The 17,737-nt window shown below is 45.6% G+C and overlaps 2 protein-coding genes across 2 annotated transcripts; both read right to left on the bottom strand.

Moving 5' to 3' along the window:
* Positions 1 to 2,520: 2,520 nt before the first annotated feature.
* Positions 2,521 to 10,773, bottom strand: LOC115258036 (uncharacterized protein K02A2.6-like). Its single transcript, XM_062845908.1, has one exon. It carries the CDS (start codon positions 10,771 to 10,773, stop codon positions 8,755 to 8,757), a length of 2,019 nt encoding a protein of 672 aa, XP_062701892.1. The 3' UTR covers positions 2,521 to 8,754.
* Positions 10,774 to 10,890: 117 nt separating this feature from the next.
* Positions 10,891 to 12,536, bottom strand: LOC134285331 (uncharacterized protein K02A2.6-like). The gene has a single exon (XM_062845909.1). The coding sequence runs from the start codon at positions 12,534 to 12,536 to the stop codon at positions 10,902 to 10,904; it is 1,635 nt and encodes a 544-aa protein (XP_062701893.1). The 3' UTR covers positions 10,891 to 10,901.
* Positions 12,537 to 17,737: the final 5,201 nt, after the last annotated feature.

Genomic DNA, 17,737 nt, shown 5'->3' with positions numbered 1-17,737 from the left:
CACAGTTGATCAGCAGGAGTAAATCCATTTTATTTTGTATGGTGAAAAGCATCTAAACTTGAATTACTTGAAATAGAAAGCTTATACTGAAAAAATATTTGGTAGGCTTAATAGTAGTCACCATTGTGCACAACCACTACCAAATATTTTTTCGAATAATGTATTCCACTTCGATAAATTTGACTTTAGATGCTATTCGCCATACAATATTTTTGCGATTTACTTTTAGCGATTTTTCGCGCATAGAAGCTAGCGCCACATTGGTCGATGCGGAGAGTAGGAAAACAGCCGATGTAGTTAATTCATTTGTGAATGACGAGATCGGTGCTCTTAAAATCGCGAGTCAAAAATGCACCTGGACGCGCTCCCATTTCACCTTAATACCCAAGCAACACGACTTGTTGCTAATCCAGTAACTGCAACCTTATTGCAATTTATTCACTGTCCGTATTACGGACGACAGAACACAATTGCTTCTTCTTTGAAACCCAAAAAGCGCAGATTCTGAATTTTTATGCAACATAAACGAGGAGGAATGATAAAAAAGTTGGGAAAAGATTTTATCCAGACTCGAACCATGAACACCAGGAGTATCATCTACTCACCTTACATACTACACCAAAAGCTCTATGAGAGAATCGATGCTCAACACACCATAAAAGCTACTGAAGTTACTTGTTACTTTATTGCACCTTCTTTGTCACAAGTTAGAGAACTGTAATAAAGAAAAGACGCTCAAGTTTTCTGTAACGCATATGGAACCTAATCTGAACAAACAAACCAGAGTTAGATGTTTCATGCATGTTAAATAACACATTTAATGTAAGCTGACTGTATTATCACTTGCGAGCAATATGTAAGCTCCGCCTCCACAGATCGATGTCAAACACGTGGTACTTTGTGATTTCTATGAAACAAAGCCGCAACTTTAAGGATTTCGGAGTTTAAATGCAACTCAACTGACAAGATGGAAGTTTCGTGTGCTTCTAGTGCAACTCATTTAGACCGAAGCATAGAAAGCCACAATCTGCATGATGTTGCAGGTGCTGCTTGGGTAGTGGTCACCATTGTGCACAACCACTACCAAATATTTTTTCGAATAATGTATTCCTCTTCGATAAATTTGCCTTTAGATGCTATTCGCCATACAATATTTTTGCGATTTACTTTTAGCGATTTTTCGCGCATAGGAGCTAGCGCCACATTGGTCGATGCGGAGAGTAGGAAAACAGCCGGTGTAGTTAATTCATTTACTTTTGTATGGCGAAATGCATCTGAACTTGAATTACTTGAAATACAAAGCTATTGAACACTCATTTTTATGTTTTGCGCTAACGTAAGAACAAACTGACATTCACAAGACGCGACGCGAGACAAGACATAACACTTATCGTTCTTACAATCGTCAAGGATTTAAAAAAATTACCTTTTCTGTCGACCGGTTTCGGGCGCGATGTTGCCCATCTTCGGGACAATGTCCGACTGGTTACGCTGTCGTATGTCGAACATCGGTTCGTACTCGTCCGCAGAAGAGAAATGTTTTATTTGATGGTGGTGTCAGCCAGATCGAAGAGGCACGATGTGATGGGGGGATCGTCTTCGTTCATCAATGGTTCCTCAGTGTTGGTGATGAACATTGATTCCCAGGCGTTTAAATGCGAAGCCTTTCTGACTGGTTTAATCAGCTTCGCATTTTTCCAATGAATTAACTACATCGGCTGTTTTCCTACTCTCCGCATCGACCAATGTGGCGCTAGCTTCTATGCGCGAAAAATCGCTAAAAGTTAATCGCAAAAATATTGTATGGCGAATACCATCTAAAGGCAAATTCTTCAAAGTGGAACACATTATTCGAAAAAATATTTGGTAGTGGTTGTGCACAATGCCTACCAAATATTTTTTCGGGAAAAGCTTTGTATTTCAAGTAATTCAAGTTTAGATGCATTTCGCCATACAAAATTAAATTGATTTAAAAAGACGCGGACACCGTCTTCAGCCAGAGGCTGCACAGACTGAATGAAACTTAAACGCTAGACAAGGGACACACGGAGCATGCACCAGTGGATACGGAGAAGAAACTATTCCTCACGAAAAGTTTCATCGCCCGAAGCGGGAATCGAACCCTCACCCCATAGCATGGTGCGATTAGAAGCACGGCTACGAGGCTCCACCGTTCCAACTGCTGATCAAGTGTGGCTGCGCGCCAAGCGGGTAGTCCATTAATATTGTGATGAGATGCCACCACATGCGCCGCCACCCCTGATTCGTTGGTTTTGTTTGTTTCAACTGCTGTTTTATGTTCTCTCAGGCGCACCCTCATCTTGCGGCGTGTTTGGCCAATATAGACTGCCGGGCAGTCATCGCAGGGTATTCGATATATTCCTGACTGTTCTTCTGGTGGTACTTTATCTTTCAGGTTACACAATAGGTCCCGAAGTGTGTTGTCGCTCTTGTGTACCACGTGAAGTCCTTGGCGTTGCAGTGTGTTTTGATTGGGTTTGTGGTTTTTGGGTAAAATGGTAGGCTAATTCGCTTTACTTCTTGTGTGTTGGGCTGCAGTGTTGTAATGTCTTGTCGCTGTTTTTTCCGTTTGTGTTTTTGTAATATTTTTTCTATGAACCTTTTGTCGTACCCATTGACTTCAGCCGCTTTGTAAATCCGAGATTTTTCTTCGTCAAATTCGGTCTTATCCATGGGCACGGTATAGAGCCGGTGCACCATTGAATGGAATGCAGCTTTTTTCTGGGAACCGTAGTGGTTGGAGTCAGAGGTTATGTAGCGGTCTGTTGAGGTTGGTTTTCGATAAATACCGAATTTCAACGTACCGTCGTCATTTCTGTTTATCGTTAAGTCGAGGAAGGGCAGTGTCCCATTCACTTCTTTTTCAACTGTGAAATTTATTGACGTGTGCTGGAAATTGAGCATTGTCAAAGTCTGGTCCAGGTTACCGTTCTTTTATAGGGACAAAAACGTCGTCCACATAGCGTCTCCATACCCGCGGGAAAAGTTTGTTCTTCTGAGCTTCGGTTTCGAAATCGCTCATAAAAACGTCTGCTAATAGGGGTGACAATTTGCTTCCCATACTAAGCCCAAAGGTTTGTTTATAAAATTTCCCTCTGATGCATACACACCTTTGCGATAGAAAGGTACGCTTCAATGTGGTTCTGCGGTGCTCGGCTCCGTTCCAAGTGTTGGCGTAGGCTCTGCAGGGCATCGTTGACTGGGACGCTCGGAAACAATGCTGCGACATCGAACGATACCAGTATCTCACCTCTTCTCACTTGAAAATCTTTCAACTGCTCTACCAAATCAACCGAATTTTTCACACTGTTTCCATGCTTCACGGGGTACTTTTTCATCTCATTGACGAACCATGCTGCCATTTTCTCCGTTGGTGTGCGAATGTTGGATGATATGGGGCGCATTCCGACCGGGTTCTTGTGGATTTTTGGCAAACAGTACAAGGATGCCACCGTCGGGTTTGGGACGTGGAACCATCTTTCCAATCTATCCTCACCCATTAGACGCGCTACATTCTGACGGACACGGTTCGCTTCGTCGATCATGCTATTTAGGGGGTCTTTCGGTTTGCCGTTTTTAAACTTGCATTCTTCATACGGGCCGTCGCTTATCATGGTGAGAACCCGTGAATCATAATCGTCCCGGTCCATTATCACCACAGCATTTCCCTTATCGGCACGAGAGTATACTACGTCCCGCGATTTCAATAGTCTGATCGTACACCATGTATTGAAATCGGAGCATTTTTTGTTGTTCGCTTTGCTCGCCGTTCGCAAAAGGCATTGCTGGACGCTGTGACGGGTGGCCGACCCATATAGTGTCTTTATATATATCGACTTCGGTCTTAAATAAGTCAATATGTGCACTGAAATAAATTTTGTTGTGGAATCCATAGTAATAGTAGTTTACGCAGCAAGGTGCAGAATGAAGATTTTTACAGCACGAGTTGTACACTTATCCAACGAGGCTTGCCGAGTTGGATAAATACGACGAGTGCTGTAAAAATCGAGTTCTGCACCGAGATGCGTACAACGTTTTTTGCAATTTCATAAATTACCACTTGAGGATAGTTTTTAACAAAACTTTTTCATCAAACTGCACACAGATTTCCATAGCCATGTTTGAGAAAGTCTGATCATAGCAGGTTATACTGTGCAGTTGTCACAATTTTCCAAACCTGCGTCCAGAAAGCATCAAGAAGTTGATCAAAACTGAAAACAGTGCTGTAATGGTTCATTACGCAACGCAAATCAGTGCTGTAATGAACCATTACAGCACTGATAATTTGGTGTGGGAAAGTAGGCCTTTTCCTGTCAGATTTGCGTGAGGTAAAACAGCCTATTACGATGAGAATTTGCAAAAAAATAATAACCGTACCTATGATTCTCAACCGACAACAAAATCTGTTAAGTTCATTGAAATATGATTGAAGTTACAATGCATTGCAGTAAATGAATTAACTACATCGGCTGTTTTTCTACTCTCCGCATCGACCAATGTGGCGCTAGCTTCTATGCGCGAAAAATCGCTAAAAGTAAATCGCAAAAATATTGTATGGCGAATAGCATCTAAAGGAAAATTTATCGAAGTGGAATACATTATTCGAAAAAATATTTGGTAGTGGTTGTACACAATGGTGACTACTATTAAGCCTACCAAATATTTTTTCAGTAAAAGCTTTCTATTTCAAGTAATTCAAGTTTAGATGCTTTTCACCATACAAAATAAAATGGATTTACTCCTGCTGATCAACTGTGGGTATGCGCATTAGAATAACTAGCCACAGAAGTTCAATGTCGCGACAGTTCGTGTGACTAACATCTAGTTTGCCACGCCCTTACAGTGTCCTTAGCGGTACTAGAAGTGTCAAATAAATTTTGTTCACCAAAACAAAAGATCCTCTACAAGATGAACACTTAAAAATAATGAATTATTGCAATCAAAGTTATTAACATAATTAAATACGAAAAGTGACTACAGCGCCATTGGAGTTCTAGTGTATTTCTATTGTATGCGCCAAGCGGGTAGTCCATTACTCCACGTTGAACAAGGTCACGTACAAAATGAAACTTTGTGTCCCCGTGCTTCAGCCGACTGTAATCTTTGGTGTCCTCAGCTATACGGATTGTGGACTGGTTGTCCTCAAACTCAAATGCAACGTTTAGAACGAGTTCAACACAGGTTTTTGAGGTTTGCGCTAAGAAGGCTTCCATGGAATGACCCGCGGAGACTACCACAATACGAACAACGATGTCAGCTGATACGACTGGAAACTTCCACTTCCAGAAAGTTTCCACACTTTCTGTCCAGTCCAACAAAGTTCCTGCAACCACACGATGTCGAAGTTGCGGGGATGTAGTTCGTCGTAGATTATCCAGTCACATCCTGCGAAACATAGTGACTTCCAATTCCATGTTCCAAGTTTCCAATCGTAGTCCTTATTTCGTCGCGTGGGTCTTTGCCGATTGTGTCGAGTCTATTTTCTCCTATGTTATTCGCAATGGGGATTTTACTTGTGGCTTATTGGGCCTACGCCAACACTCCTGTCTCGCCGGAGGGCCATCGTGCCAGTTCTGTTTAACGTCCCAACCAACACTAGGACGACCACGCTGATGGGGCTACCACCTTGGATCTAGCTGGGCGTGGTGCAGCGTTTCTTACTCAGCCGCTGGATGCCAGAACAGACGCTGTTTGAGCCGCACCTCCTTGGTGAACAGACGCTCGAATCGTACCTCCTCAATCTAGCTGAAGTCAGAAGGACAACAGTGCCCAGGCTGCACTACCAGCTAAGCACACAACTCTTAGCTGGCGGTCTTTGTCATCGCTTGACCCATGGAAGCATGAGGTAGGAACTTGTGAGGACCAGAGCTATATTGGACGCTCTCCTTATCGACTCACCGTTTTGCAGCTCTTTGAATATCTTTGGTCACCCATAATTATTGTAATGGCGTGTGACTCAGTAAGTATCAACATAAAATGTCTAAGTATCTAAAAATGTAAGCTCAATCCCCAATTTAGGAAATGATTGCAAAAAACATAACAAACATGAACATGTAGGGTGGGAGTGGCGATGAGGTAGCTGTTATTTTTTGTTTTTTGGATGGCTGTGACGTGTAGATAAAGCAGAACCCACTACATATTTTTATATCGATGTATTTTCGAAAATCTTTATCAATCGATAACGAAGTGACTTTGTTTTTATTTATATTTCATTAAGAAACGATGACGATCGCTAACGATTTTTAATATGAACGTCTTTAAAAACCGTTATAAAGAAATGTAAAGATTTTTAAAGAAATGGTTGACCGGGAAGTGCGGGATCGTTAATGAAACTGCGATTCTGCATCTAATCGTGTCGGTGTCTTCTGCGCACTTATGCATTACAAAGTGCTGAATAAGTGCGCAGAAGATAACGAAACGATTCGATGAAAAATCGCAGTTTTATGAATGGGTGACAAAACGTCGAATGCCAAAACGTCGAATGCCAAAACGTCGAAAGGACAAAACGTCGAAGGGACAAAACGTCGAAATGACAAAACGTCGAAAAGTGTGTAAGTGCGCAGTTCAATGTGGATTTTTTTTTTAGATTTTGTGTGAATTTAAATCGATCCTGTTGATATCCTGAGAGGGGTGGCGATACAATAGATCCACCAAGATGCCAGAATGATGAACTGATTAACTGGGATCCACGAACATTTTCCCGTTATCTCGGGACACTGCTCGAGCGCTGAAGGTCAGTGACTCATTTTGCACTCCATGATGTTTCAGACCAGAGTTGAAACCGCCAGCTGAGTGAAGATTATTATGAGGATACTTAGCATTGTTGAATTAGTACCATATCCTGTGAATATCGGACGAATTGCGGCGAAGGACAGCTATTTTAGGTACAAATTTGATTCTGAATGAGGAAGGCATTCCCTTTCACCCCTTACGTTGGAATGAAAAGTACCGGCAAGTCGTGCCGTAAGCCAATCGCCCAAGAATCCCCATCACCACCCTAAAAGTGCCAGAGATCCGGCCGACGATAGCTATAGGCCACCATCGTAGCCACGCTGAAGAAAGTTGTAACGTGATGCTGAAAAATTGGAGTAGGTGCCACTGACAGTGTGCCACTCGCTGTGTTGCATTTGAACGCGTTCAATTTGCGTTGACGTTCAAATATGGCACACTGCGATCAAACATATTTGAACATTGTTCAGTTCAAAACTTGGAACGCGCAAAATGCCAACATGGTACCCTGGTACCTGGTAAACTGAAACGGTCATGTTTCTGCCATTTTTCACCAATTCTAGCAATCTTGGGCTGATTCGATTCACAGAACCCCCTCTCTACCGAGAGGGGAAACCGGTTCGATCACCGTGGATTGCGGAAAATCCGGATTTTGGTGCAGAATCTTAATGCCCGATGCCACAATGTCCCACTTCATTGTTGGTGCATATTTTCGCGCAACAACGCATGTATGCAGATGCGTCACAAAGTCCTAAATAGAGCAGGACCATGGTCATGTCATGATCGACATAGTATTTGATGGCACATCCAAGCTCAGTTCATTTTTGGCTCGCGTTCAGTTCAAATACAACACTGGGTGCCAGTAGAAGAGACACCGAAAAAGTTAGCAATGGTTCTGAATGGATAAAGGCAGTGCTAATATTCCCTACCCGCGAAGAACTAGTTAAGACACATGCCGACCCTAAGGTGTTGTTTCTGGGAATCTCAGGAAGGCTCCCCTGTAAACTAGTTGGCTGGTACAATTGATTGATTGATTTGTCTTTATTTGAGAGACTTTCAGCCCTTGGCTGGTTCGTCTCTTATGGCTGGTACAAGTGAAAGAATGAGTTTCCCTAAAAAGAATAAAGAATTCACTATTTGCTCATTTTCGACGTTTTGTCCTTTCGACGTTTTGTCCCTTTCGACGTTTTGGCATTCGACCTTTTGGCATTCGATGTTTTGGCATTCGACGTTTTGTCTTTCGACGTTTTGTCCCTAAGCCTTATTCACGACCCCGCACTTATACAGTCCCGATTCGTTCGTTGGCGGCTCGTTAGATGGGCTGTCTCGATGGTGTGGCATACCAGTTTAGCACCCTTTGCGCAGAGATGCGAATCGTCAGCATTCGCGCATCATCAAACACCGCGACAACAATATTCGCGCTCCATCAGACATCGCGAATTCGCGACGTCGCGACGCGCACGTCGTCGGTCGTCAGCGACACGAAGACTCGAGCCGGTCGGACAGAAGAGACCGCGCCTCCGACGATCGACCTCTTTCGCGACAAGCACGTGTCATCCAAAATAGGCTGGAGGCAATTTTGCGGCAATCGGCCGAAACAGTAGTGCAGAAATTTACATTGGTGATCCGCCAGGTTTGCTGCTTAAAGTTTTAACAGCAAATAAATTGTGAAGGCCGAAAACATATTCCAATATAAGCTAAATGGTAAGCATATTTGGTGTGTTCGCCGACACAGCCCATAGTTTTGAATGCCTCTGTTGAATGGCAACGTGAGCCACTGCCTGTGGTCGTTCGATCTGACGGCAGCGATGAAGCGTCAAATGGGATGACGAGCAAAATATAATTCTAAACATACGGTGATAATTGGATTGTGAACCAAGACAAATTATTTGGATTGTGTTATGTTCTATCTTTATTGTTTGAAGGTTGGAAATATAATGAATCTTAAATCTAGGCTTGCTGTCAGCATACCAAAGTCATGGCTTGCTCTGCTACATATCCCTCCTAGAAGATATCGTATAGGGCTAACCACGACGGAAGTCTTCTGTTGCGCGCTGGCTGTTCTCTGGCTACTTCCGAGGAACTTTGATCAGTCGGAAGATCTTCTTCAGCGGATTCATCCGTCAGGGACATAATTGATTGCTGTTCATCAGGTTCAACGACATTGTTTTCGTCCAAATTGTCATTGGCATCCGAAGGAAGAATCGGTTGAGCATCTTCATCGTTTGGTACTGCCTGGATCGTTGTAGCTGCAAATTCTTCAATCAGGATCTCCCAAGGCAGCTGAACGTCTGGAACTGATGCTTCCGGTTGATCGTTGTCTGCACGTGGTCGAAGCTGATTCGTATGAGACTGGATTAGTCTCTGTCGTCTACCAAGGTCCAAGAGCACATTGTAGTTCACTGATCCTTTGCGTTCGATGATTACTCCGGGTTCCCATGATTTCTGATTGCCATGATGGTATTCAGCAAACACCATATCGTCTGGTTGAAATTCACGGCGGGTTGCTCCGTGCCGCTTATTGAACTGGATATTTTGTTTTTCGTTCGGAATTGCAGGAACAGGAATCGGTTTCTTGAGCAAATCCAGAGTGGTCCTAACTTGTCTTCCCAGGAAAGCTTCCGCTGGAGACTTCATATGGGGTGAGCTTTTGTTGGGTGTTGATCGATACACGGAAAGGAAGATTTGAAGATGTTCTGGAGTTGATGGTCTTCCTCCCTCATTTAACTTCTTCAGTCCTCGCTTCAAAGAATCCACAAATCTTTCGGCTTGCCCGTTGGACTGTGGGTGATACGGGGCTGTACGGATGTGCGTAATTCCGTTGATGCAGCAGAAGTTCTTGAAGCTTTCACAAGTGAATTGTGTTCCGTTGTCCGAAACTAACGTGTTTGGATTGCCGTAACGAGCGAACGTCTCTCGTAGTAATTCGATTGTAGAGGAGGCGGTGATGGAACGCGTTCGGAAAATCTCGGGCCATTTCGAAAAGGCGTCCACAATGACCAGGTAGTATAATCCGTCGATCGGTCCTGCGTAGTCAATGTGTATCCGGCTCCAGGGTTTGGTAGGAATCGGCCAAGATTCAAGAGTAGTTTTCCTTGGTGACTTTGCAGCATCAGCACAGGCTCTACACTGACGTATATATTGCTCCACATCGCCATCCACATCCGGCCAGTAGACATAGCTTCGAGCAATGGCTTTCATGCGCTCCATGCCCGTATGTCCTCTATGTAGCTGTTTCAAAACTTGTTTGCGGTACCTCTGAGGAACGATGATCCTGTCGCCAAACATCACACAGTTATCGATGAGCTGGAGTCCATCACTCCGGGCGTAGAATTTCTTCACAGCAGGATCCATTAGCTGACTCACGTTCGACGGCCAGCCGCATTGAAGGAAACTTGAAACTTGCTTGAGCGTCGCGTCCTTCTGTGACTCGGCTGCAATCATGTTGAACGTCACTGGTAGGTTCCGCAGGGTGCCTTCGAGAATCGTTCTGATTTCGGTTTCGACGTGGACGGCAGCAATAACGTAGTCCTCATCCGGTCGGCGTTGTGATGTCATCAATCGGGATAGGACGTCAGCGTGGCCGAAATTCGTCGTAGAAACATACTGAATCTCGAAGTCATACAGCAAAAGAGTGAGGGCCCATCGCTGCAGTCTATTCGCGGTGTAAACTGGGATGCCCTTTTTTGATCCAAAAATCTTGAGGGGTTGGTGGTCGGTTTGCAAAACGAAGCGCCTTCCATATAGCATCTTGTGGAATTTCGTGACCGCAAAAATCAGCGCCAGAGCCTCTTTCTCCACCTGGCCGTAGTTGGTTTCTGCTGGCGTCAATGAACGAGATGCATGGCCTTGACCTCTCCAGTTGGGAAACGATGCATTATAACGGCTCCCAATCCGTATTTGGAAGCGTCGCCGGCAACAATGATCTCCTTGGAAGGGTCGAAATGGGTCAGCAGCAGGTCCGATTGAAGAATGGTTTTGAACCGGTCGAAAGATTGTTGACATTCTTCCGACCAAATCCATCGAGCGTCCTTCTTGAGCAGGTTGTCCATGGGCGATCTGAGCTCCTTCATTTGCTTGACAAACCGGCCGTAATAGTTCACGGCGCCGAGGTAGGATCTGAGCTGCTGAACATCTTGAGGTGGGGGCATTTAAGAAATGGCTTCAGTCTTCACTGGATCGGGGCGGATGCCATCTTTGTTCACGATATGCCCGAGGAACTGGATCTCCGGCATTGCAAAACGGCACTTCTTGATCTTCAGGTGAAAACCATACGCACGTATTCGTTCCAGAACTGCTTGAAGAGACCTGTCGTGTTCTTCCCTGGTTCGGCCAGCAATGAGGATATCGTCCAGGTAGGGTTTGACTCCGGGAATACCAGCAACCATGCTATCGATTATGCGCTGGAACGCTCCGGGCGCCGACTTGACTCCAGGTGGAAGACGGTTGTACTGGAAAAGTCCTCGATGAGTGTGCACCGTAAGTAGTTTCCTTGAACTTTCTTCGACCTCAACTTGCAGGTAGGCGTCTGACAAATCGAGATGGGTGAAGTAACGGCAACCAGCTAACTCTGCTAAAATATCGTCTGGATGGGGCAGCGGATGACGGTCGGACTGCAACGCTTCATTCAGGCCGGTGGAATAGTCTCCACAAATGCGAACCAAGATGTTGTCTGCTTTCCGTACGACGACTATTGGTGCTGCCCAGTCAGAAAATTGAACAGTAGAAATTATGCCGTTGTCTTCGAGACGCTGGAGCTCCGCTTCTACTTTTGGTGCTGCGGCGTAGGCTACAGGACGCTTCGGGCAGTAGATTGGACGTGCTTCTGGCTTGACGTAAAGCTTCACCTGCGCTTTGGTGCATCGGCCGAGAGTGCTTTGGAAAACTTCAGGAAACTGTCGCTTGAGCTGCTCCACGGAATCTCCTGGCCGTTGGGTGACTGAACTTACGAGGTTGTTGATCGGAATGGACCAGAGGTCGAACAGGTCCATGGTTTCGATGCCAAGCACGTTCAAATCGGGGTTATCAGCAACAAAAATTCCTCCTCTCTTGGTAGCGTCTCCGATCGTGATGTCCGTCCAGATTTCCGTGAGAAGCTTGAGACTATCACCGGATGCTGATACCGCTAGCTCTTCAGTGGCGAAAGCTGTTGGTCTTCCGATGATGTTCCATGTCTGCTCCGAGATGACGGTAATGTCAGATGCGGAATCGTGTTGGAGCTGAATCTTGACGCCGTTGAGATGAACTGGAACGAATTTGCGCTTACTGCTGATGTTACGTACCATATGGATGCTCCTGGACTTCAATTGTTCCTTCAGTTTTGTATTTGTGGGCTTCTTCGAGATGGGGGGCTTGTCGCTGGAACAGTAACCTTCCTTGTGACCTTGACGTTTGCACTTCCCACAAGTGTGATCGATGAAAGGGCAGTCACGAATGTAGTGAAAATCACCGCATTTCCAGCAGGGGGTTTTGGGAATCCTCTTCACAGGCTTATTTTGGTTTCGAGCGATGGCGTTGACACATCGGGTATCCTTGCTTTCCACCATCTGCGTATCCTGCGTAAGATTCACCATCCAATGGCATTCTTCCACTAGATTCTCCAACGTGACTTTGCTTGCCGTTCCTTCAGTTGCGGTCGCTATCTCGTCTGCTTCTAACTTGGAAATCAATCTGGCACGGATGTCTGCGTCTCTCGGCGATTGGAGTCCACAGATGAATCGCAAAGCCTTGAATTGATCGCTTGAGAGCTTCGAGAGTTGGAAGGCTCCACAATGTTTGTTCACCATTGCCGCATATGAAGTGAAATCGTCCGCTTCGCTCTTGAAGTATCGAAGGCAGTAATACCGAACGTGGAAAACGGATTTCTGCCGGCCGAAGAGCTTCTTGAGCTTGGATACCGTCTCGTCCAGCTTGTAGTCACGGGGATGCTTGGGAAGTATACTGTTGACGTATTTTTCGTGCACCGGACCGCTTAGCTTGCAAAGAAGTAGCCGGACCTTAGCCGCGTCGTTGAGGCGCCGTCCATCCTCTTTGAAAACGTCTTCATACCTTGCGTACCAGTCGTTGAAGAAGATGGGTCCATCCGGGTCGAAATCGAACTCTTGAATTCCGCTGGCCAGTGACTCAATGATTTTCTCGCTTCCGTCAGTCGTTCCGTTCGTCCGTTGAAGGGCGGAAATTTGTTGCTGCTGGTGCTTCAAATGCACTCGAACCAACCCCTAGTGTAATTAATGCGATTAGTGGTTTGTCAAGTTCGTCGAGTGCATGTAGGGCAAGAGTGGAACGCGAATTGCAGCGGCTAGAGGAAGAGAAGAAGCTTTTGGAAGATCTGAATCGCGAGAAGGCCGAGAAGGAACGGGCGATATACGAGCGAGAGCTGCAGGAAAAGCTGGAACGAGAAAGGCAATACATCGCGTGGAAGCATGAATTGCTGAACCAGCAGGACGGCGACGAAGACAGAAGTGTACACACTAAGAATAAATCGCCGAATTCTGTGAAATTTCACCGAAATCTCAACAGCAGAATTTTCGGTGAACTGTGATGATTCACTGAACAATCTGTGAAAATTGAAAATGCCCATCTGTCAAATTCACCGAACGTTTCGGTGAATTGTTTTACAGATTTTCTGTGGATTCATAGTTTATTTATGTTGGTTTCACAGAACTTTCGGTGATTTTTCAGTTGAACAATTTGCAGTTCACCGAACTTTCCGGTAATTTTTTTTTAGTTTTCTTAGATCAAAATGAAAATGAAATTTAATTTGTTTTAGATTTATTTGAAATGGATATATTTATTATCTGTACATGTGTAATTTGATGGCTTGATACACAAATCACCGAAAAGAAACGGGCATTTTTCACATAATTGTTCATGTGACGATGCAAGACGGCGACTCGTCCGGGCACTTCAACACGGCAGAAACAATAACTACAAACAAATACATAATATTAATGTACAATAGGGTCCTAAAATTAAAGACGAAATATCGCTTATATTGAATAATACGATCAAGCATGGTATTCTAATCGAAATTGTACTTTACTCGAACTTGAAAAACAAAGGAATAATGAGAAAATTCGAAATAAGTAAAATGGTAAATAGTTCTACTTTGACATTTGAGGTCTACCTTGTGTGACTGAGCTCGACATTTTTCGCACTGGGATTTCAAAAATGTTCCTATCTGACATACACGGTGAAAAAAAATTACTCAAAGTATGTGTTATAAGCTAGGGACGAGACAAAAGGCTAAACAAATAAAAATTATATATTTTCAACTACGGTTAATAAAAACGTCAAAAATTGAGTAAATATGTACTCTTGAACCATATATTGTGGTTTAAAACAAGAAACTCGATAGGACTTTAGGAGCCTATTATATCTTACGGAAAATACTAACCTACCTCTCATTCTGCTGCTGATAATGGTCTAATTTTTTTTTTGTATTTTTGAGTTATTTTCTGATTTTAAGTTTAGATTGTCGATTGATTTTGCCAACTTCACGGAATAACAATTGAAACCAATCATTTTGTTTTTTGACAGCCCGAAGTCGGCGTTGGCCGACTACTGCTTTTACAGAAATTCGGTAAAAATAGCAGCGCGCGGTAAACATTTTGATGTTCACCAAACCGTAACGTAAAAATTTCACAGAATTCGGTAATTTGTTTGCTTTTACCGAAGTTTCCGTGAAATTTTGACAGCTGGATTGGAAAGCATTGAATTTCACAGAAAGATCTGTAAAATTATATTTTACAGTTGACGTTCGGTGAAATCTTTCACAGAATTCTGCGATTCATTCTTAGTGTGTACGTAGTATGCGGAGCAGCCAGAGGAGCGAGAAACGCACTGAAGAATGGGTGAAGCAGGCCAAGGTAACCGAGAGTTCCGGTGTGGTATTCGTTGTACAGACACCAAAACCGACGTCTGCGATTGCTGATCATCAGGGTGGTGCAAGTTCTGGTCGTCTGCAGGTGGTACATCCTTCGTCAACGCCCTTGAAGTCTACGGCAGCAGTAGTTCCCCCCGTTATTGGCGACAACAGCGTAGGAGTTGGAATTGAGGTGAAATCGATCCCGCGGACTCTGGGAAGCATCACTATCGGAGACGAGTCCGAGGAATCTCTCGAAGGTGCAGTCGGAGCAGACGAGGATGAACGTGACGAATTACCATTCGTGAATCTTCAGCCATATGACGATCTGTTAAAGGTTGAAGAAGTGGTGCCAGTCGGCGCGAACACTGGTGCAATTCCGAAGATTAACCGTTTCGGTACCCATTACAAGCGCTGGAGTGTTGAAACCGGGGAGCTACGGAAACAAAATGCACTACAGTTGCAGCGACAGTCGGAAGCGGAACGTCGGGCCATTCAGGACCTGCAGGAGAAGCACCGTGTGGATATCGACACCAGGCGTAGGAGGGAAGTCGATCTCGTGAATCGAATAACCAGCCTGCAACTGCAACACGACGCTGAGCTGAAACTGGTTCGTGACTCGGAAGCGAATTTGCGAAAGCTGCAGGATCGCGAGCGGGCAGATCTGAAATCGACGATTGGGACCCTAGAAAAGCAACTCATCGAGGACAGGGAACGGATGCGCGCTTCGGAAGTAGATTCGCGCAATCAACTTGATCAGCGGCAGCGCGAATGCGAAGCACTTCGACTTCAAGTGGCAGAGCTGGAAAGCGAATTACAGTGCCTTCGTGAAATGGAGCAGCAGTTGCAGTCACAAATTACAGCGAGTCGCCAGCGTGAACATGAAGCCATTAGTGTACGGAATGAAGTGGAGAAGCAGTACTGGGACCTGCATGAGGAGGTTCAACAGATCATCAATCGAAATGAGGATCAGTCTGCTGACGGTGCTTGTTCACCTCCGTTACCTCCTCCTCCAGCGTCGTGGTTTCAACCCGTGAACACTGCTAGCGTCAACCACTGCGGTATCAATCCTCCGTTTCTTCTTCCTCCACCCCCTCCAAGTCTTCCGGCTGTGAACACATTTGCTACCATGCCGAGGATCCAGCCTCAGCTGCTTTCTCAATCTGGAGTTCCGGCTTATGTGGGCGATCAGCTTGGGCCGTCGCCCCAACAACTCGCTGCAAGACAGGTGGTTACGAAGGAACTTCCCATTTTTTCCGGGGATCCGATAGACTGGCCACTGTTCATAAGCAGCTATCAACACTCGACGGAGACTTGCGGATACTCGAACTCCGAAAACCTTTTGCGTCTGCAGCGTAGTCTACGAGGTTGTGCGAAGGAATCTGTCAGCAGTTATTTGCTCCACCCGTCCACTGTGCCGCGAGTATTGTCCACTCTGCAGCAGTTGTACGGACGCCCAGAGCAAATCGTCAATAACATGATCGCGAAGGTTCGCGCGACACCCCCTCCGAAGCCCGATCATTTCGAGACACTAGTCAGCTTTGGTCTGGTGGTTCAAAACCTTTGCGGGCATCTGAAGGCAGTAGGGCTAGAGAAACACCTAGCGAACCCCGTTCTTCTTCAGGAATTGGTCGACAAACTGCCAGCGACGGTGAAGTTTAACTGGGCGCTCTACCAAGAACAAGTGCCGGTTGTTGATTTGAGCGTTTTCAGCGACTACATGGGGAAGGTATCTTCCGCTGCAAGCTGCGTGACACAACTGTCCAACCTTCCGCAGAGAGCGGTAAAAGAAGAACGGACGCGCCGAAGGAGAATCGTCGAGAGCAGGTTGGTAAAACCGTCGCGAACAGTGGAAGAATCGAGGATACGAATAGCAGAAAAACTTGTTCAGTCTGCAACACCGGCGGCCACGAAATAGAGAGCTGCAGTTCGTTCAAAGGCTTGGATTTGGACGGCAGATGGAAGGCGGTGAAAGTGAACAAGGTCTGTGCACGGTGCCTTGCATCACACGCGCGGTGGCCGTGCAAAGGAGAGGTCTGTGGAATCAACGGTTGCCCGAAGCGACACCACCGTTTGCTCCATTTCGAGCCACCATCGGCGGCCAACGCTACTAACGCAGTGGTTACAGTACACAGTCAGTTGTCTTCTACCACGCTCTTTCGCATCCTTCCGGTCACTCTGTTCGGGCATAAAGGACAAGTCGATACCTACGCATTCCTCGACGACGGATCATCCGTGACGCTCGTAGAGAGATCTATCGCTGATGCGCTTAGAGTCAGCGGCGAGCTAGAGACGCTTCACATCGAGTGGACGGGCGGAATCAACAAAACAATCAATGGGTCAGAACGAGTTACGCTGGAGATATCCGAATCCGGTGGAGGCAAACGCTACAAACTGTCGGAAGTGTAAACGGTGAAGAACCTCGGATTACCGCAGCAGACAACAGACTACGAAGAACTGTCTTCGCGATTCGCTCACCTCGGCAAGCTTCCGGTGAAAAGCTTCAAGCGCGCCATACCGGTTATCCTTATTGAACAGAGCAATTCGCATCTACTGGCTACTCTAAAGCTACGAGAAGGACAAATCAACGACCCGATTGCTACAAAAACCAGGATCGGATGGGCCGTATGTGGTAGCCTTCGGAAACCACAAGCGCGAACGATACATAGACAGCTTAGCTTGTACGCCGAGCCGACTGTCGTGGATTTTCACGAGTACGTTCGCCGATTTTTCGATATCGAGAGCATGGGGGTGGCCATCGTACCTTCGGTGAAAGGAGCAGAGGAGGAACGTGCATAAGAAATTTTGGAGGCAACCACGCGACGGTCGAACAGCGAAAAATTCGAGACCGGTCTGCTCTGGAAACATGATTATGTGGAGTTCCCAAATAGCCGACCGATGCCAGAACGAAGATTCCAACTACTCGAGAAACGTTTAGCCCGTACCCCTGAGCTTTACGACGCCGTCCGTCGGCAAATAGTCGACTTCAAAGCAAAAGGATATATACACGAAGCATCGGTGGAGGAACTGGAAGAATTCGATCTGCGACGGACCTGGTATTTACCGATTGGAGTCGTCCTCAACGAGAAGAAACCTGGAAAAGTTCGCATCATCTGGGATGCC

Source organism: Aedes albopictus, chromosome 1 (genome assembly GCF_035046485.1).
Source record: "Aedes albopictus strain Foshan chromosome 1, AalbF5, whole genome shotgun sequence".
Classification (NCBI taxonomy): domain Eukaryota; kingdom Metazoa; phylum Arthropoda; class Insecta; order Diptera; family Culicidae; genus Aedes; species Aedes albopictus.
Note: the sequence above shows the minus strand (reverse complement) of the source record. Positions and strands in the feature narration are given on the sequence as shown.